The 21,708-nt window shown below is 55.9% G+C and overlaps 2 protein-coding genes across 2 annotated transcripts in view; one reads left to right on the top strand and one right to left on the bottom strand.

The window, feature by feature from the left end:
* Positions 1 to 21,708, top strand: part of LOC140680256 (uncharacterized) — a 1,118,524-nt gene that overhangs the window by 402,616 nt on the left and 694,200 nt on the right. The window lies entirely within an intron of this gene.
* The window catches only part of LOC140680875 (uncharacterized), a 490,116-nt gene that overhangs the window by 350,674 nt on the left and 117,734 nt on the right, over positions 1 to 21,708 (bottom strand). The window contains exons 3-4 of the mRNA XM_072919759.1: positions 17,308 to 17,816; positions 12,585 to 12,924 (exon numbers count right to left, since the gene is read on the bottom strand). Of these exons, the coding sequence (XP_072775860.1) occupies positions 12,585 to 12,924; positions 17,308 to 17,816 (849 nt within the window). The remainder of the gene's footprint in view (positions 1 to 12,584; positions 12,925 to 17,307; positions 17,817 to 21,708) is intronic.

Raw genomic sequence — 21,708 nt, 5'->3', positions numbered from 1 at the left:
CTTGGAGCCAAACCTGGGCCATTCCCTGCAGACTGTCCTGCTGGGACTCACCCACCCTTGTTCATGCTGTGGGAAAACCTTCACCCAGGTCCCTGCCTGAGCTCCAGTTGTGCTGGCTGAGTGTGCCAGGAGCAGCCAGGCCTGTGCGTGGGGGCTCTCAAGGAGCCATCCCTGCCCTGCTTCCCTGGGTTTGTGGCCATGTGGCAGAGGGACAAGGCTGGATATTCAGGATTTGTCAGGGGAATCACTCCTACTGCAGAAAGGGTTGGTAGCATCTGCACTCACACTTCTAAGGCAAACAGATGGCAGGAGATGATTTTAGGAATTGTTTTCCTACCCACACACCATTCCTGGCTCTCTGAGGTCAGAATTCCCCAGCATTCCTGCTGCACTCAGAGTTTGCCACTGAGAGATGTGAGAGGCAAAGGATTCCCTGTGGCTGAGGGAAGGTGAGGGGCTGGATGGGCTTGTTCCCCCAGCACTGCTCTGCTCAGCCCCCTCTGCTTCCCTGAGCATCTCCCTGGGCCTGGACATTCCCTCCTGAGAGGTGCCTTGTCCCTGCCAGCGCTCACAGAGCCCATCCCACCCTGTGTGCCCTCGGCCCGGCCCTACAGAAACCTGCCTGTGTGCAGGACCCTGGCTGGGGCAGGCTCTGTGTGCAGCTGGGCAAGGGCAGCTCAGGAGAGCCCTGCTGGGCCCTGCAGAGGTGATGCTGCTGCTCTCCAGGGCTGAGGAGTGGCTGAAGGCCCTTTGGGAGGCTCCCAGCAGAGAGACTGACCACCCAAAGTCACAGTTCTGGAGTCTCTGTAAATGTTCAAACATTCCTTTGATGATCCTGTGTGTCTCTTTCAACTCAGAATGTTCTGTCGTTCTGGGATTACAATTCCTGTTCTGCTTCTCTCATCCCCCTGTTTTCTATAATCAAAAGAGAAAAAAACCCCTTGCAACAGTGTTAGAACAGTAAAGTAAAAACCAGACCTTTATTGGAAGCTTTCAGGTGTCCCAGTGGGGATGGGGAACACCCAGCGCATGATTTCAACCATTTATTAAGGTTAATTAATTAGTATATTTAACAGGGACACCCAATAGGAGTTTCAGTTGCCCCAGTTACACACCCCTGGCTCAAACCATTGGAGTAGGTCCAAGGGCTTCTTTGCCCCAGGTTTTCTTATCACTGCTCACATTTAAAAACCGAAATGGTCTTCTTGTGGTTTCTTTCCCTGATAATAAGACTATATAGCATTTAAGAAATGTGTTTAGACAGGTTATTGTAATAAAATCTAAGAGAAAAATAAGGAAACATATTAGAGTTAATTAAGGATTATAATTAGATTAAGTATATAATAGTAGTTAAGTAGAGTTCATTAAGAGTTTAATAGAGTTAGGTAAGGATTATAAATTTATAATTACATAATAGTAATTTATGGACCTACGGATATATGAAAAATGTATAAAAAGCAAAATTCTTCATGTCATCACCCCAACTTTCCCATCCAGCTCCAAGCAGGAAATTGAAAACACTCTCAGGAAAGCTCCTGACCTTTACAGCAATCCCAGGCTTACCTTCTTTGGGAAGTGTCCTCCGGAGCTGTGCCCAGGCTGGTCTGGAGCTGGGAGCAGCCCTGCCCCACCCAGCCCCTCTCAGCAGCAGCACCTGCCCTGCTCAGGGTGGCTCCTTCCCCCCACAGCTCCTGGCCAGCGCTGGGAGCAGCTCCAGGGCCGGCTGAGAGCTGTTCCTGGCAGGCAGCAGAGTCCTGGCCCAGCACAGCGCCCTGGGCTGCAGGACCCTGCTCTGCAGGACAGCCCTGGGCACCCCTGGCTGCTCTGCACAGGAGATGAGCAGAGAATGCACTCACAGGGTCTGTGGGCATTGGGATGTTCCAGCTTTAGGAGATCGCTCCAGGAGCTGCAGCTGCATTGTCCTGCAGCCAGAGGTTCCTGTGCCAAGGGCTGGCAGTGATTCTGCCCCAGGCACTTCTCAGCCCCTTCCCAGCCCTGACTGATTGAAGCTCTCTGTGCCTCTGTGCTGTGCCTGGGCTGGCTGCAGGCAGTGCCCCAGCCCTGCTGGGCTGGGAGAAGAGCTGCTCAGCAAGAGAAATGTGCTTTTGAAGCTCTGCTTGGTTACCAGGATCACCCTCTGTGCCAGGAGCCCGGCCCAGCTCAGCAGCACAGACACAGCACAAGGACTTTAATGACCCTCTGGGGCTTTGTGCTCAGGCCCTGAACATCAGGCCCTGAGAGGGAGCTGCAGAAACCTCTCCAGAACTCCAAGTCAGAATCCAACTCCAAAGTTTCTTGGACTTTTAATGGGTCCCACTGAGGGACACGACTGAGAAAGTGTCCCCAGGCCCCAGGCAGAGCAGAGAACTGGAGGCGCTGATGACAGGTGGGCACAAAGAGAAGCCAAGTCTTGGTGCCCTGGGGCACAGCAGGGTCTGTGCCACCAAGGGCTGGGAGGAGACACCTTGTCCTGAGGCCCTGGGGCCTCCTGGAACAGCCCCAGCCAGGCTGGGCACTGTCACCTCCTGGTCCTGCCCTCAGCATCCCCCCCTAGCCCACATCCCAGTGGCCTCAAGGATCTGCTGGAAGGAGTCCCTGGGGAGCCTTGGTCAGGAATGGCCCTGGGGGCTCCTTCATGCTCCCAGGGACTGCAGGTTTTTCAAAGGACTTTGGCTTTAGCTTTGGCCTTGAAGTCTCTGAGAGGTTTGTGCAATCCTGGCCTCCAATTATCTGCTGTAATGAGTCCCTGGAGAGGCTTTGTCAGGAACAACACTCAGTGGGGCTCATTAATGCTCCAAGGTACTTCAGTTCTTTTAAGGTACTTGGTGTTTCCCTTTTAAACCAGACTCTGTGTGAGGTTTGTGCAATCATGGCCCCAATTATCTGCTTTAATGAGTCCCTTGAGAGCTTTGTACTGACACTCAGTGGGGCTCATTAATACTTTGAGATACTCAACCTTTTTCACGTACTTTAGATTTTCTTTTCCACACTGAGAGGTTTTTGTGCCATTTTGAGTCTCTGAGAGGTTTTTGTGCCATCCTGGTCTCCAATTCTCTCCTCCAAAGAGTCCGTAAGGAGCCTTTGTTGGGGATGGACCTCAGTGGGATCTATTAATGCATTGAGACATTTTGGGTGTTTGCTCTTGATTTTAACTCCTGGAAAGTTTTGTGTAATCTCCTCTCAGGCCCTGATGTTCCAGGGCTCAGCTCCAAATGCACCACGGGGCTCATTAGGATCAAGGAAGTCCTAACAAACCATGGCTCTGCCTTGATTTCCCTCTGCTCTTGTGCAGTTCATCAGGAAGTTTCTGTAGTGGTTTTGGTTCACCATTTTGAGATTTCTTGGGCAATGCATCAATTAGTGTGGTGGGTTCAGTGCTGTCTAATTACCAGCGCACTCACTAGAATATACTTACTCATTTCCTGCTCTGAGATAGGATTAGGAGCAAGTCAAAGTAGGTTCAGAACTTCAAAAGAAAAGTTTAAACTTTTAAAGTAAAGTTTATTAACAGTAACTAAATGAAAGAGTAATAAGAATCAGAACAAAACTTTCAAAACACTTCCCCTCTCCATACAACCTGACAATGTAAAGACACCAAAGCTAACATTTTCTGTCAGTTCACTTCGGGAGGGAAGTTCCTCTTGATAATGTTATGGAGACTTCTCCACAAGAATACAGTTATCTCATGGCTTTTCATTTCCACAAATAGCAGCTGCCCAGAAAAATCTGTAACTGTCAAATCCCTCCCATATTTTCACAGCTATTCCCAAAACTGTATTTATAGCCCATGTTAACTTAAGGGATATTAGTTTAAAGATAAGCTTTTTAGTGGCAAAGTTCTCTTCATCTATTTCTGAAATCATCTTAATCTGTGGGAACAGAGGTCGTCTTCTCTCCCTGAGGGCACAGGGTCTCATCAGTCTTTCTTTTCAAACTTCTCATGGGATCACGGGTACTTCAAGATTTGCTTACTTTTACATGGAGGCCTTTGCTGAAACAAGTCATCTCCTCATACTTTTCAATGCCTTATAGGGAAAAAGAGAGTCTGATGTATCAATGAAATCCTTCTCCATAGCTTTAGCAGAGGATTTCAGCCCCAAGATCAAGGCATCTCCTCATCCCTCCCATCTGGGACTCAATTTCCTCTTCACTGACCTCAGTGTGTTCATGTTGCTCCTCTGTGTGCCTGCCCTGTGTCCTTTTCTCTCACTGCAGGGAGGATGGCAGCACTGGCAGAGTCAATATCTGCCCGGGGCTGCAGATGGTTCCGTGAGCCCGGCCGGGCTCGGTCCTTGTGGCCGGAGCTGTTTTCCCATGGAGGTTTCTGCAGCGGCTGCGCTGGGGCTGTGTCAGGCTGGGCCGCGCTGGGGCAGGGCCAGGATCTCAGCAGCCAGGCCAGAAGGCTGAGATGGGGCTGGGCCGGCCTTGGCACCTCTCTGGGGCCAGAAGGGAGAGAGACCCAGCCAGGCTTTCTCATCTTCAACTTGTGTCTGCACAGAGGCGTCTGCAGTTTCCTTAGTGGTTTAACAGACTGTCAGCTCTCAAAGCTAATTACTGATTTTTTTTTTTGTCAGACACAGAGGAAACTGCTAGCAGCTTCTCTCAGGACATCACTTCTGTGATGCAAAACCACCACAGCACCACAGAGCACAGAGCTCCTTTGTCCACCCCACCTTGGGAGATCTCTGGGCCCTCTCCAAGGTGTTTTCAAATGAAAACATTTAGCTCAGAGTCTAAGAAAAACACCAGAGGACAGGACCAGCCTAACCTGTCTGTCCTGGCTACTTTTGTCTGGGAGCAATCCTTGGATATATGGAAATTGGGAGGCCAACTTCTAATTTTGGCCATGGGCCCTGGACATGAAAGCCAGTTCTTTTCCAGAGGAATGAAGGAAGAGAGCGCCAATGTTTCCTGGAGGGATGAGAGGTGACCACCAGAGGCCAACCAGAGCTGCCAGATTTTGTTCTGAGACATACCCTTGCATATAGGAATTTTTTAGGGAGAATATCAGTTTTGGCAATGAGCATCTGAAAAGAGGAAAAGTTCCATAGAAAGGAAAGCACGGAGCCCCAGTGCTCCAGGAGCTGATGAGAGGCAGCCCTTGGCATCCCAAGATCAGCCAGACCTGTCAGGTGGCCCCTGGGAGGCCAAGCCAGCCAGACCTGTTCCATGTTCCCTCGGTTCCATGGGGACCCACAGTGTCCCAATGGTTCCTCGCTTCCAGGAGGCCCTGAGGTGTCACAATGCCCCCTTGGTGACACCAGGCCCTGAAGGGTCGGAATGGTCTCCATGGTTCCATCAGGCCCCACAGAGTCATAATGGTCTCTGGGTCCATGAAGCCCCGCGGTGTCACCATGGCCCCTTGGTTCCATGGGCTCCAGTGGTGCCACAATGATCCCCTTGGTTCCATGAGGTGCCCACAGTGTCACAGTGATCTCCATGGGAAGGGAAGAACCGAGCCCCAGTGTGGCAGGGGCAGCCACCAGAGGCCAAGGGCAGCCAGACTTGATGGTACTGGCAGATTTTGCCTGGGAGCAATCCTTCAGTGTACTGAGTTTTAGAGTTGGAATCCCAATTTCAGACATGGACAGCTCGAGAAGGATGGGCTTTTTTACACAGGAAGGAAAGCACAGAGCCCAAGTGATTCAAAGGCAGAAGAAGAAAGAGGTGACTCCTGTCAGGCTCAGCCAATTGAGACCTGTTCTTCCTGGCAGCTTTTATCATGGAGGGATACTGGGATATATGGAATCTGGGAGGAGGAATCTCAATTTTGACCATGGTCACTTTGAGAAGAAGGACAATTCTTTTCATTGGAAGGAAAGCACCAAGCCCCAGTGTTTCAAAAGCACATGAGAGGCAGCCTCCAAGAGGCCAAGGGCAGCCAGACCTGTCTGTCCTGGCAGCTTTCACTTGGGAGCAAACCTTGGATGTACGGAGTTTTGGAGGAGGAATCCCAGTTTTGGCCATGGCCCATGGAGGAAAAGGAGAGTTCTCTCCCATAGGAAGGAAAGCCCAGATCCCCAGTGCTAGAGTGTTGGGAAGGGTAAATAAATATGATTAAGAACCACAATAGTACAGCCAGGATGAATATAACGCCCCCTACTGGCTGGACAATAACTTTCACTTACAGAGGGGTCCAAAAGCCAAATGGACTGTTCCATCTCACCCCCCAGAATGTATGGTTCACCCCACACCTGTAACCCTCCCCTGAACCATCAGGTGCCTGTGACCCCATTGGCCCAGGTCCTGTTCCAGCCCACCTTGGAGCGCCCCTTGATAAAGGGTCTCCGGGGGGCTGGACGCTCTCTTGGATCTTCCCCTCTCCTCCTGGAGCGTCCTCCGGGAGTCCCTGCTCCCCTCTTTGTCTCTCCCCTCCCCCATCACCTTAGGCCCAGCCACGTGCTGTGTCTGGCAGCTCGAGGCAGAGCCTTTCTGCATCCTGAATAAACCTGATGCCCGAAGAGCAACTACAGAGATCTCGCTTGTATCTGCCCGTGGAATACAAAATAAACGTCTTTACAGACTGGCGCCCATCTTCGAATACGAACCCACAGTGACCTGCAACTGCACCCGTCTGGATGCTTTTCCAGCTCTTCTACCTGCAGGACACCTTTCCATGGACACTAACTAAATAACCAGGTATTTCCTCTCCATCGCTGTCGCGAGCACGGCATTTTGCTGCTAGGCAGCTACGAAACCGGAGCTCTTTAAAAAGTCCTGAGGCCATCCTCCAGCACCGCCACTCGTTACCTAGTAGCGAGTTTTTGGAGCCCTTCGAGGATTTCTGGCCATTACTTCTCCAAGCACAAGAGATCGCCGCGATTTCGCGGCGACCCAAGGCTTTGTGAGGAGACTTGCCGTGGCACGCGGCCACGTGCACAGAGCACAGATGAGCACTGCTTTGCACTGCCCGCGCTGAAGCTCTGAAGAAACCCCGCGGTGAGCCCTCAGCACCGACTGCAGTAAATGTCGGAACCTGACAGGACCCCACTCCTGCGACACCGAGGTGAGCCACACTGGTTTAAAAATGGGACAATCCCACTCTACATCTGATCAAGATCTCTATAAGCAACTTAACCACTTATTACGTAGCCATAACAGTAATTTGCCTAAAAAAGAGCTACGGAAACTCCTAGAATGGATCTTACTTAAGTTCCCATATGCCGAGTGCTCTGCTGTGTTTTGTGCAGACTTTTGGGAGTCCGTGGGGCATCAACTTTTTAACGACATTTCACGGCGGGACCCCTATGCTTGCGAGTTACTCCCTGCTTATAGAGTGTTAGCAGGGCTCTGCGCTTCTCAAAAGCCGCTGATAGCAGCCAAACCGCTCCCTGCCGTGGCTCAACTATCCCCGCCGGACCGCCCCCCCACCCCGTGCTGCGGTGACAATGCCGGCGAAGCTGCTGGCGACTCGCCGGTTTCTGAGCGAGCGGCGCTCCCCGCCGCAGCCGCCCCCCCCCTCCCCCGCAACCCAGAACCCGCCCTTGCGGCCACCTCCTCCCCCCCAAACCACTCCGCGGGCCCCGCCTCCCCCCCGCCCGCCCCCCCAGCATTGCCTGTCCCGGCTATGGTGGCTACTATAGCCGAACTTTTACAAAATCAAACAACAGCCATTTTGCAAGCACAAACCCAATCAATGGCTATTTTGCAAGCACAATCTCAAACGTCAGCTGCGATTTTGCAGGCGCTGCACACGCTCGCCTCCGCGGCCGCCCCCCCGACCCACCCGGAAGCCCCCTGGCCCGGCGAACACGCCGGTCATGCGCCGGCTCCGGGCCGGGCGGCCCCCACTCCCGCAGCCACGCCCTCCCTCCCGCGCAGCCCTGACCCCGCCCCCGCCCCCGCGGCCGCCGCACCGCCCGTCCTTCCCGGAGATGCCCCGGGACCCAGCGCCGTACCCCTATTGCCCGCCCGCCTCCTGGACTCGCGGCCGGCCCCCCCAGCAGACGCAAACCCGGCGTCCCCACCCCCCCGTGGCACCGCAGCCACTGCCTCTGGCTGCAGAGCCCCGGAATCCCCAGCAGCCAGCACCACTTCCTGGTTTGCCGACTCTATCACCATATCCCTCCGCATCCCTCCCTCCGTCAGATCTACAGCCTGCCGCAGCACCCAAAGCCACAGCTACAGGATATCCTTCCGCAAATGCTGGTTCCCCACAGGTGCTGCTGCCAACGAGCTCCACCCCTCCTGCTCTTCTGCCTCAGCTGGCAGCAGCTCCTGCCTCCCACACTAGCAGCTCCTCACCGCAACCTGACGGAGACACCATGCAGCAACAAGGTGAAGAAAACTAATGTGACTGCAGCTTTGACAAACAAAGGAGAGACAGAGAACTATGTTACCCCTGCAAACCCTAACCTTTCTATCCCAATCTCACCAAATTCTCACCAAAGTGCTAACAATCTTCAACTGACAAACTGCCTTGAAATCAAATATGATAGCTGCAAAGACGACAGTCTGCATCCCCAAGCCATGCAGGTGGTACTCAGCCAGCGAACAGCTGTCCCCTCTCAGGAGGTAAAAGAAGTCCTAACAGTACTCAAGGACAGTGGTATCTCCTTTTCCTATTTTAAACCACTGTTAAAAGGTACCATAGGAAAAACACGCCAAACCTTAAAACACATTTTAAATCTAAAGAAAGGGAGAGTAGATCAGGCTACACCTCAAAAGAGGTTGAATAAGGCTCTATATGTTCACAATTTTCTAAGTAGCTCTGCAGGAGAGCCTCGCCCCCCCATTTATAGACATTTCCTGAACAACAAAAAAGCAAAAATTAAGGAACAACCCCCAGTTTTAATAAAAAACTTAGACACAGGGCAAATAGAAGGGCCATACAACCTCATAATGTGGGGAAAAGGTTTTGCTTGTGTTTCTACAGGTCAAGGACTTAAGTGGGTCCCAGGAAAGAATGTAAAGCCTTACCATGCACCGAAATCCGCTGGCACCCCCACACCAGACAGTACTTCTGCAAGTACAAGCCAAGAAGCCAGCACCCAGACCTGAACCACGCTGCGTCATCGAGAGAAAAATGGACTTTTTATCGTTTATATGCGTGCATGTTGCTTTTGTTCTTCTGTTTCAGTTTTTGTATTGAAGTTTTACTTGTAATTCAACCAAAGACAAATGCCCGGGTAGCTTTAGCCAAGCCTGCAAGCTCTAAGACCACCTATATATCTAACACAGACCCTAACAAACCTTTTTCAACCCGTTTAATTATAAGACCTTTTCCAAAAAATTCTGACAATGCCTCCCCTACTATAATCAGTGATTTGATAACAATTAGGCCATCTCAGCTACACAGTTTACTTAATGGTTTGAGCCTTGCACCTTAGCTAAAGGAACTCTGTAAAATAAGCTTGACTGTTCCAGTAGTAATAAGTATAGTGTTAGTAGCAATACCCTGTACACCTCCGAGTGTGCAGAAAATAGTTGTTACGTCAATATTTAGTATTTCAAATGGTTCAGTGAAAACAGAGGAGATGTTTGGAAGGGTAGATAAATATGATTAAGAACCACAATAGTACAGCCAGGACGAATATAACGCCCCCTACTGGCTGGACAATAACCCTCACCTACAGAGGGGTCCAAAAGCCAAATGGACTGTTCCATCTCACCCCCCAGAATCTATGGTTCACCCCACATCTGTAACCCTCCCCTGAACCATCAGGTGTCTGTGACCCCATTGGCCCAGGTCCTGTTCCAGCCCACCTTGGAGCCCCCCTGATAAAGGGTCTCCAGGGGGCTGGATGCCCTCTTGGATCTTCCCCTCTCCTCCTGGAGCGTCCTCCGGGAGTCCCTGCTCCCCTCTTTGTCTCTCCCCTCCCCCATCACCTCAGGCCCAGCCACGTGCTGTGTCTAGCAGCTCGAGGCAGGGCCACAATGCATCCTGAATAAACCTGATCCCCCAAGAGCAACCACAGAGATCTCGCTTGTATCTGTCCGTGGAATACAAAATAAACGTCTTTACAGGATCCCAGTTCCATATTTGATCCCAATCTCTAGTTTATCCCAGTCCCTCTTTGATCCCAGACTATATTTGATCCCAGTCCGTATTTGATCCCAGTCCCTCTTTTATCCCAGACTATATTTGATCCCAGTCCGTATTTGATCCCAGTCCCTAGCTGATCCCAGTCCATATTTGATCCCAGTCCCTATTTTATCCCAGACTATATTTGATTCCAGTCCATATTTGATCCCAGTCCCGATTTTATCCCAGACTATATTTGATCCCAGTCCCTATTTTATCCCAGTCCCTCTTTGATCCCAGTCCATATTTTATCCCAGACTATATTTGATCCCAGTCCCTATTTGATCCCAGTCCATATTGCGAGGACGCTGGACTCCAGGACGGTTTGGGTGGATGGAGACGAGAGATCTCTGAAGGCTTCCCTTAGAATATCTGTTTTATTTGAGAGGGTGAAAGGCCCTGCTTGGAGTCACCAGACGTGACCCGTGGCCGGCGCGAGGGCGTGGGGGAAGGGAGAGGCAAGGGGTAGAGGGAGATAAGAGAGGATCCCAAGAGGATGTTCCAGGAGAGGGACAGTTCCAAGAGAAGGGAAGTTCCAAGAGAGCGTCTGGCTCCTCAGGGACTCCTTGTCAGGGGCTTCAAGGTGGGCTGGAACAAGACTCGGGCCAATGGGGTCACAGACTCCTGATGCTTCAGGGGAGGGTTACAGGTGTGGGATGCTGGGATTGGGGTGAGATCCAACAGTCCATTTGACCCTTGGACCTACCTGTAGGTAAGGGCATTGTTCAACCAGAAGGGGGGATTGTCTTCGTCCTGGCTGTACGATTGTGTTCTACTTGTGCAGTAACTACGGTTTGGTGTCACAACTTGTTACCATCTCAGTCTCTGTATTTTCTAAACCTTTTGCCAGGCAGTCATATTTATAAGGCTTTCCTATTTGAGCTTCCCCAAGACATATGATCCCAGGCCATATGATCCCATTCCATATCTGATCCCAGTCCCAATTTTATCCCAGTCTATATTTGATCCCAGTCCATAGGATCCCAATCCACATCTGATCCCAGTCTCTATTTGAACACAGTCCATAGTTGATCCAGGTCTCTAGTTGATCCAAGTCCATATGATCTCAGTCCCAATTTGATCCCAGTCTGTAGGATCCCAGTCCCTATTTTATCCAAGTCCCTTGTTGATACCAGTCCATAGGATCCCAGTCCATATTTGATCTTTGTCCGTATTTGATCCCAGTTCAGTTCATTCCAGTCTGTAGGGCCCCAGTCCCTAATTTATCCCAGTCCTTAGTTGATCCTAGACCACAGGATCTCGGTGCATATTTGATCCCAATCTCTGGTTGATCCCAGTCTATATGGCCCTGCACACATTCCAGAGGTCTGGAATTTCAGCTCCCAGCCAGGAAAAGACATTCCCTTTGCCCTCAAAGGCAAAGCTCTTGAGAAGGGGCTGAAAGCCAAGTGGAGCAAAATCCTACAGAGACATTTCACTGCTGGCCTCCATAACTTCAGCTCCTGAACTAAGAAATAATGATTGGGAAATAAAATAATTAAAAAATCAGGGGTGGGTCATTGGGGGCAGAGGGGGCAATTAAATTAGAGGAGGATACAATTAAATCAGGGAAGGATCTTGGGTGGTCCCTGAGGAAATTAAATTGGGGGAGGGTCTTTGGAGGTCCCCTGGGTCAAGGGAGACACGGAGAGAGAAACAGAGCAGGTAAAGAGAGGTGGGAGGGAAAGGAGGACACAAACACAATCAGCTGAGAAGGTGGTGCCCTGAAAAACAGAACTGCCACGGACTGGAGATAAACAGCAAAGAAATCACTAAGTCTGAAAGTTTTATTTGTTATCAAATACATCCCAGCCACCCAGCCCCACACAATCCCCATCCCACCGCTCCAAATTGGGATCCCACTTCTCCCAGTCTCCTCCCAAACCCATCTCACCCTGGCAGCTGTGGATTTGAGTGAGTTTGGTGTGGGATTGTTTTTTTTTTGAGGTGGACACAAGCAATTTGTGGTGGGATTAAGGCTCTGTGGGTTAAAATTCAGTTGTTTTCAGTGGGATGTGAGTGGTTTTGAGGTGAAAGATTGATCCCTCTTGGCTTTTGGAGTGCAGAGCGATTGAGAAGAGAAAAAAATGAAGGTCAACACAAAAGGAGAAGCAGCCAGGTGTGTTCCCAACATGGATCACAGGGAATGTGGGTCACCAGGGCTGTGCCCAATGTGGGTTCTCCAGTGGGGGATGGAGTTTAGCTCTTCTCGCACTCGGGGCACTCGCAAGGCTTCCCTTACCGGTGCCTCCGTTGGTGTTTGGTCAAGTGAGAGTTCCTTGAGAATCTCTTCCCACACTCCCCACACTCGTAGGGCCTCTCCCCAGTGTGGATGCGCTGGTGCCTGAGGAGGTGGGAGTTCTGCCTGAATCCCTTCCCGCAGTCGGGGCAGTGGAAGGGTCTCTCCTCTGTGTGGCTCTGATAGTGCCGGAGGAGATGGGAGCTGGTCTGAAACCTCTTCCCACACTTGGAACACTCGTAGGGCCTCTCCCCAGTGTGGGTCCTCTGGTGCAGGATCAAGCTGGAGCTGTGGCTGAAGCTCTTCCCACACTCCCCACACTTGTAGGGCCTCTCCCCGGTGTGGATGCGGCGATGCTGGATGAGTTTTGAGTTCTGCCTGAATCCCTTCCCGCAGTCGGGGCAGCAGAAGGGCCTCTCCTCCGTATGAACCAGATAGTGCCGGAGGAGACAGGAGCTGGTCTGAAACCCCTTCCCACACTCAGAACACTTGTAGGGCCTCTCCCCAGTGTGGGTCCTCTGGTGCCTGATCAGGTCAGAGCTCTGGCTGAAGCCCTTCCTACACTCCCGACACTCGTAGGGTTTCTCCCCAGTGTGGATCCTCTGGTGCACGATCAGGCTGAAGCTCCACCTGAAGCCCTTCCCACACTCCGAGCACTTGTGGGACTTCTCCCCATCATGGAGCTGCTCAGGTTCCCCCAGCTCCGAGCTCTGGCTCCATCTCCGGCCGCCTCCCCGGCCCAGGGTGGGTCTTTCCCCCTCAGATCCCCGCGATCTGCCTTTGCAGCCCCTCCTCGTGTGGGATCTCCGGGGCTTTTTCTCCCCGTCGGGTTCCTGTGCTGTGGAGCCGCTCAAAACAGCCTCTTCCACCATTTTCTGCCGCAGGGATTTGTCCTCCCTGCTCTCCATCCTCAGCTCCTGCTCTGCGGGAGGAAGGACAAGGAGAGGCTCTTCCTCTTCCTCGCAGCCTCCCAGGGGCTGGGAATGGGAAATCCTGGTTTGGGGAAAACAAGGGATGAGCACGTGGAGTTGGAAGCTCCCTCTGTCCCAGCCCATCTCTACAAGTCCCCGGCCACCTGGGCTCCATAAAAACCTCCCAAACACCGAGATCCAGCCCTGAAAAAGCCTCCCAGGAGTTCCCCGTCCCTGCTCCCTCCCCTTTGCTGTTCGGGGCTCCCTCTTGTCCAAGCTGCTGGGGGCACGCTTGGATTGGGGGTCCCCCTTCTCCTCGCTGCCCGCCCTCCCCAGGCTGCCGGGAGTCCCAGCAATCCCAAAAGCTCCCCCCTCTTGGCTCTCCCCATTCAGGGGTGCCGGAGCTGTTTGGGCTCCCGGGCTCTCTTCTCCCCTTCTTCCCTGCTCTGGGCTGCCGGGGCTCCAAGGAGTCCCCCCAAGGGGCCTTTTCCGCTCCGCTTCGCAGTTCTTCCTTCTCCAAACATCTCCCCAAAAAACCCAACCTAGGCACCCCCCAGGAGACCTGGCCTGAGCTCCCCCTCCCCGCTCACCTGCAGGATGGGGGGCGATGATCCCACAGGTGGGGGCTGCGAATTCAGGCAGGGCTGACCGCACGCTTCTCTCTGCTCTGCTCCATCCGCCTTTCAACCTCCTCTTCCTGACGCCCCTCCTCTTCCATCCCCCCTCCTCCTCCTCCTCCTGCCCCTCGCTATCCCCACCTCCTTCTCCTCTTCCATCCCTCCCCTTCCATACCCCCTCCTTCTCCTCCTCCCCATCCCCACCTCCCGCTCCTCCTTCATCCCTGCCCTTCCCTCCCTCCTCCTCTTCCCCCAGCAGCAGCGACACCCTCGGTTCCCGTTCCCGCAGCCCCGGCAGCCCGCGGCAGGAGCGGGGATGGAGCCGGGACAGGTCGGGATGGGCAGCGCGGGGCTCTCGGCTGCTCCCAGCCGCTGTTCCAGGGGGGAACCCGGCCCGGGCCAAAGGAGAGGCAAACTGGGGAAACTGGGGGCTGCACATCCAAACTGGGGCTGCCTGGGGACCCTGCCTGGGCACTGCCGGCCCTTGGGGCTCTTCTCAGGAGATCAGGAGGGGGGAACGCAGAGAGGGCTGGAGGATGCCAGGAGTGGCTACACTGGGAGGGACTGGGCTCTGCTGGGACCCTACTGGGACGGACTGGGACTGTTCTGGCTTTGTCCTGACACCATACTGGGATCATACTGGGAGGGACTTGGATGGAACTGGTTAGTACTGGGATGAACTGGGATGGACTGGGAGGTTACTGGTTTGGGGTTTGGGGTTACTGGGAGGGGATTGGGAGGTACTGGGATGGACTGGGACATTACTGGTTTGCACTGGGATGAACTGGGAGGGACTGGGAGGGACTGGGATGAACTGGGAATGGGATTTGGGGTTACTGGGATGAACTGGGAGTTACTGGTTTGGGGTTTAGGGTTAGTGGGAGGGGATTGGGATGGACTGGGATGAACTGGGAGTTACTGGTTTGGGGTTTGGGGTTACTGGGAGGGGATTGGGATGGACTGGGATGAACTGGGAGTTACTGGTTTGGGGTTTGGGGTTACTGGGAGGGGATTGGGATGGACTGGGATGAACTGGGAGTTACTGGGACGGACTGGGGCCATACTGGGATGAACTGGGAGGGACTGGGAAGCCAAACTGGGGAAACTGGGAGAGACTGGGAAGCCAAACTGGGAGGGACTGGGATTGTACTGGGAGGGACTGGGAATGGGAACTGAGCAAGCTGGGAGTTACTGGGAGGGAACCGGGAGGTTACTGGGATGAACTGGGAGTTACTGGAACGCTACTGGGATGGACTGGGAGGGGATTTGGGCTCACTGGGATGAACTGGGGCCATACTGGGGCGTTACTGGTTTGAACTGGGAGGAACTGGGAGCTCTGGGGGGGGGGCGGGGCTCGCTCCGGGCCGGTTCCATTCCCACCCGCGGGGGGGGGGCGGGGCTCCCTCCGGGCCAGTTCCATTCCCACCCGCGGGGGGGTGGGTGGGGGGGAAGGAGCCGTTTCCTCACCATTTCCTCAGCTGGGCGCGGCACGCTGCGGGACCTGCGGGCGGCAGCGGAGCTCGGGGCGGATCCCGGTGCTGATCCCGGTGATCCCGGCGGGATCCACTCCCCCTTTCCCCGATCCCGGCACCCACCAAAGCGGCGGCGGGGCGGCGGCGGCTGCGGAGGGCGGCGCGGGGGCTGCCGGGAATGGCGGCGGCTGTGGCGGGCGCGGGGCATGCCGGGATACACCGAGGCAAACGGCGCGGCGCCATGTTGTCGCGCCGCGCGGCTCGCTTTACGGCAGTGTGGCGAGGTGAGGGTGTCGCGAAGCGGCAGGCGCCGTTTGCTTTACGGCGGTGTGGCGGGGAACATCTGGAGAACCTCTGAGAACATCTGGAAACGGTTGGGAACGGCTGGGAACGGCCCCACAGGAGCTCCAGAGGAGCTCTATCCAGAGGCACCTGGGAGCCTTCAGCAATCCAGCCAGCAACGCACAGGCAGGAGGACACGGATGGCGCTTCCTGCCTGGGACAGGGCTTGTGGCAGCAAAGGCCTGTGCCAAAGCACTCGGGCAGCTGCAGCGGGAGGCAGGAGAGCTGGCAGCTCCGTGTCCGTGTGTCCCGTGTCTGTGTGTCCCTGTGTCCGTGTGTCCCCGTGTCCGTGTGTCCCCGTGTCCGTGTGTCCCCGTGTCCATGTGTCCCTGTGTCCGTGTGTCCCCGTGTCCGTGTGTCCCCGTGTCCATGTGTCAGCTGCCCACTGCCCTGGCTTGCTTGGCTTGCTGCTGCTTTTGCCTTTGCTTCCTAGTTAGGTTACCTAAGCAGTCCAATTTTTTCCCTGGACTGTTTTTTTTCCTTTCCTCTTCCTGAATACCATCCAACCTGCTCCGGACTGGGATCGAGGAAACACTGAGGAGCACCAAGATCCTGCATGTTGTGATCTGCAGCAGCCATCCCCAGTGCTGGAGAGCAATCCCCAGTGCCCAGACCCGGGCGACCACTCCCAGGAAAGACTTTCTGGATTTGTTCATTGTTCATCTCTTCAGGGTGGTGAAAGAGTTCCGTTGTCATCTGGTGTTGGTGCGATAGTCCCGCAGCTGCGGCGACTTCAGGCAGTGCCAGGGCCCCGCGATTCCGTCTCTGCTCTTCTCCGGCTGCTCCTGCTGCCGCTGCGCCTCTGCCTCCTCCTCCTCCTCCTGCCCCGCTCCCGAAGGCCGAACCGTGAGGGGAAAGGGGCGAGGAAAGGGCAGGACCGTGAGGGGAAAGGGGCAGCTCAGGCCAAGGGCGGAACTGTGAGGGGACGCTCTGTGAGGCGGCGCTCTGCAAACAGAACTGCCATGGACTGAAAATGAACGGCAAAGAAATCAGTAAGTCTGGAAGTTTTATTTGCTATCAAATACATCCCAGCCACCCAGCCCCACACAATCCCCATCTCACCGCTCCAAACTGGGATCCCACTTCTCCCAATCTCCTCCCAACCGCATCTCAGCCTGGCAGCTGTGGAATCAAGAGTGTTTGGTGTGGGATTAAGTTTTTTTTTTGTGGTGGACACAAGCAATTTGAGGTGGGATTAAGGCTCTGTGGGTTAAAATTCATTTGTTGTCATTGGGATGTGAGTGGTTTTGAGGTGAAAGATCGATCCCTCTTGGCTTTTGGAGAGCAGAGAGATTGAGAAGAGAAAAACATGCAGGTCAACACAAAAGGAGAAGCAGCCAGGTGTGTTCCCAACATGGATCACAGGGAATGTGGGTCACCAGGGCTGTGCCCAGTGTGGGTCCTCCAGTGGGGGATGGAGTTTAGCTCTTCTCGCACTCAGGGCATTTGCAGGGCTTCCCTTACCGATGCCTCCGTTGGTGTTTGGTCAAGTTAGAGTTCCTTGAGAATCTCTTCCCACACTCCCCACACTCGTAGGGCCTCTCCCCAGTGTGGATGCGGCGATGACGGATGAGGGTGGAGTTCTGCCTGAATCCCTTCCCGCAGTTGGGGCAGCAGAAGGGCCTCTCCTCCGTGTGAACCGGATAGTGCCGGAGGAGACAGGAGCTGGTCTGAAACCCCTTCCCACACTTGGAACACTCGTAGGGCCTTTCCCCAGTGTGGGTCCTCTGGTGCTTGATCAGGCTGGAGCTGTGGCTGAAGTTCTTCCCACACTCCCCACACTTGTAGGGCCTCTCCCCGGTGTGGATGCGGCGATGCTGGATGAGTTTTGAGTTTTCCCTGAATCCCTTCCCGCAGTCGGGGCAGCGGAAGGGCCTCTCCTCTGTGTGAACTCGATAGTGCCGGAGGAGACAGGAGCTGGTCTGAAACCTCTTCCCACACTCAGAACACTCGTATGGCCTCTCCCCAGTGTGGATCCTCTGGTGCGTGATCAGGCTGGAGCTCCGGTTGAAGCTCTTCCCACACTCCCCACACTCGTAGGGCCTCTCCCCAGTGTGGATGCGGCGATGCTGGATGAGGGTGGAGTTGTCCCTGAATCCCTTCCCGCAGTCGGGGCAGCAGAAGGGCCTCTCCTCCGTATGAACCGGATAGTGCCGGAGGAGACAGGAGCTGGTCTGAAACCCCTTCCCACACTCCCCACACTCGTAGGGCCTCTCCCCAGTGTGGATCCTCTGGTGCATGATCAGCTCGGATCTCCACCTGAAGCTCTTCCCACACTCCGAGCACTTGTGGGGCTTCTCCCCATCATGGAGCTGCTCAGGGACCCACAGCTCCGAGCTCTGGCTCCATCTCCGGCCGCCTCCCCGGCCCAGGGTGGGTCTTTCCCCCTCAGATCCCCGCGATCTGCCTTTGCAGCCCCTCCTCGTGCGGGATCTCCGGGGCTTTTCCTCCCCGTCGGGTTCCTGTGCTGTGGAGCCGCTCAAAACGGCCTCTTCCACCAGGTTCTGCCGTGGGGATTTGTCCTCCCTGCTCTCCATCCTCAGCTCCTGCACTGGGGGAGGAAGGACAAGGAGAGGTTCTTCCTCTTCCTCGCAGCCTCCCAGGGGCTGGGAATGGGAAATCCTGGTTTGGGGAAAACAAGGGATGAGCACGTTGAGTTGGAAGCTCCCTCTGTCCCAGTCCATCTCTACAAGTCCCTGGCCACCTGGGCTCCATAAAAACCTCCCAAACACCGAGATCCAGCCCTGAAAAAGCCTCCCAGGAGTTCGTCGTCCCTGCTGCCTCCCCTTTGCTGTTCGTGGCTTTCCCCTGTCCCAGCTGCTGGGGTCACGCTTGGATTGGGGGTCCCCCTTCTCCTCGCTGCCCGCCCTCCCCAGGCTGCCGGGAGTCCCAGCAATCCCAAAAGCTCCCCCCTCTTGGCTCTCCCCATTGAGGGGTGCCCCGGGGCTGTTTGGGCTCCCGGGCTCCCTTCTCCCCTTCTTCCCTGCTCTGGGCTGCCGGGGCTCCAAGGAGTCCCCCCAAGGGGCCTTTTCCGCTCAGCTTCGCAGTTCTTCCTTCTCCAAACATCCCCCCACAAAACCCAACCCAGGCACCCCCCAGGAGACCTGGCCCAAGCTCCCCCTCCCCGCTCACCTGCGGGATGGGGGGCGATGATCCCACAGGTGGGGACTGCGAATTCAGGCAGGGCTGACCGCGCGCTTCTCTCTGCTCTGCTCCATACGCCTTTCAACCTCCTCTTCCTCTTCCTGACGCCCCTCCTCTTCCATCCCCCTCCTTCTCCTCCTCCTCCTCCCTAAGCCCACCTCCCGCTCCTCCTTCATCCCTGCCCTTCTCTCCCTGCCCTTTTCCTTCCCCCTCCTCCTGCTCTCTAACTCCACCGCCTTCTGCTCCCTCATCCCTCATCTTCCATCCCTCCTCCTCCTCCTCCTGTGTCCCGTCCCCTCCTGCCTGTCCTCCTTTATCCCTTCCCTTCCATCCCCCCTCCTCCTCCTCCTCCTGCCCCTCGCTATCCCCACCTCCTTCTCCTCTTCCATCCCTCCCCTTCCATACCCCCTCCTCCTCCTCCTCCCCATCCCCACCTCCCGCTCCTCCTTCATCCCTGCCCTTCCCTCCCTCCTCCTCCTCCCCCAGCAGCAGCGACACCCTCGGTTCCCGTTCCCGCAGCCCCGGGAGCCCGCGGCAGGAGCGGGGATGGAGCCGGGACAGGTCGGGACAGGCAGCGCGGGGCTCTCGGCTGCTCCCAGCCGCTGTTCCAGGGGGGAACCCGGCCCGGGCCAAAGGAGAGGCAAACTGGGGAAACTGGGGCTGCACATCCAAACTGGGGCTGCCTGGGGACCCTGCCTGGGCACTGCCGGCCCTTGGGGCTCCTCTGGGACATCCGGGAGGGGGGAACGCACAGAGGGCTGGGGGATGCCAGGAGTGGCAGCACTGGGAGGGACTGGGCTCTGCTGGGACCCTCCTGGGAGGGACTGGGACTGTGCTGGCTTTGTCCTGACACCATACTGGGATCATACTGGGAGGGACTGGGACTGGGCTGCTTTTGTGCTGACACCATACTGGGATCATACTGGGAGGGACTGGGATGGAACTGGTTAGTACTGGGATGAACTGGGATGGACTGGGAGGTTACTGGTTTGGGGTTTGGGGTTACTGGGAGGGGATTGGGAGGTACTGGGATGGACTGGGACATTACTGGTTTGCACTGGGATGAACTAGGAGGGACTGGGAGGGACTGGGATGAACTGGGAATGGGGTTTGGGGTTACTGGGAGGAACTGGGAGGAACTGGTTTGGGGTTTAGGGTTACTGGGAGGGGATTAGGATGGACTAGGATGAACTGGGAGTTACTGGTTTGGGGTTTGGGGTTACTGGGAGGGGATTGGGATGGACTGGGATGAACTGGGAGTTACTGGGATGGACTGGGGCCATACTGGGATGAACTGGGAGGGACTAGGAAGCCAAACTGAGCAAACTGGGAGAGACTGGAAAGCCAAACTGGGCAAACTGGGAGGGACTGGAATCGTACTGGGAGGGACTGGGAATGGGAACTGAGCAAGCTGGGAGTTACTGGGAGGGAACCGGGAGGTTACTGGGATGAACTGGGAGTTACTGGAACGTTACTGGGATGGACTGGGAGGGGATTTGGGCTCACTGGGATGAACTGGGGCCATACTGGGGCGTTACTGGTTTGAACTGGGAGGAACTGGGAGCTCCGGGGGGGGGGGGGTGGGGCGGGGCTCGCTCCGGGCCGGTTCCATTCCCACCCGCGGGGGGGGGGGCGGGGATCACTCCAAGCCGGTTCAATTCCCACCCGCGGGGGGGTGGAGGGGGGGTGGGAAGGAGCCGTTCCCTCACCATTTCCTCAGCTGGGCGCGGCGCGCTGCGGGACCTGCGGGCGGCAGCGGAGCTCGGGGCGGATCCCGGCGCTGATCCCGGTGATCCCGGCGGGATCCGCTCCCCCTTTCCCCGATCCCGGCACCCACCGGAGCAGCGGCGGCGGCGGCGGCGGCTGCGGAGGGCGGCGCGGGGGCTGCCGGGAATGGCGGCGGCTGTGGCGGGCGCGGGGCATGCCGGGATACACCGAGGCAAACGGCGCGGCGCCATGTTGTCGCGCCGCGCTGCTCGCTTTACGGCGGTGTGGCGAGGTGAGGGTGTTGCGAAGAGGCAGGCGCGGTTTGCTTTACGGCGGTGTGGCGGGGAACATCTGGAGAACATCTGGAGAACATCTGGAAACGGTTGGGAACGGCTGGGAACGGCCCCACAGGAGGTCCAGAGGCACCTGGGAGCCTTCAGCAATCCAGCCAGCAACGCACGGGCAGGAGGACACGGATGGCGCTTCCTGCCTGGGACAGGGCTTGTGGCAGCAAAGGCCTGTGCCAAAGCACTTGGGCAACTGCAGCGGGAGGCAGGAGAGCTGGCAGCTCCGTGTCCGTGTGTCCCCGTGTCCGTGTGTCCCGTGTCCGTGTGTCCCCGTGTCCCTGTGTCCCCGTGTCCGTGTGTCCCCGTGTCCCGTGTCCATGTGTCCCGTGTGTCCCCGTGTCCCTGTGTCCCCGTGTCCGTGTGTCCCCGTGTCCGTGTGTCCCGTGTCCGTGTGTCCCCGTATCTGTGTGTCCCCGTGTCCCTGTGTCCGTGTGTCCCCGTGTCCGTGTGTCCGCTGCCCGCTGCCCTGGCTTGCTTTGCTTGCTTCTGCTTTTGCCTTTGCTTCCTAGTTAGGTTACCTAAGCAGTCCAATTTTTTCCTGGACTGTTTTTTTTCCTTTCCTCTTCCTGAATACCATCCAACCTGCTCCGGACTGGGATCTAGGAAACACTGAGGAGCACCAAGATCCTGCATGTTGTGATCTGCAGCAGCCATCCCCAGTGCTGGAGAGCTGCTCTCTAACCCCACCGCCTTCTGCTCCCTCATCCCTCATCTTCCATCGCTCCTCCTCCTCCTCCTGTGTCCCGTCCCCACCTCCTTCTCCTCTTCCATCCCTCCCCTTCCATCCCCCCTCCTCCTCCTCCTCCTCCTCTTCCCCGGCAGCGCTGGGAGGGACTGGGCTCTACCGGAATCCTACTGGGATCCTACTGGGAGTGACTGGGACTGTACTGGTATCATACTGGGAT

Source organism: Taeniopygia guttata, chromosome 30, assembly GCF_048771995.1.
Source record: "Taeniopygia guttata chromosome 30, bTaeGut7.mat, whole genome shotgun sequence".
Taxonomy (NCBI): domain Eukaryota; kingdom Metazoa; phylum Chordata; class Aves; order Passeriformes; family Estrildidae; genus Taeniopygia; species Taeniopygia guttata.
This window is presented reverse-complemented; position numbering and strand designations above follow the sequence as displayed.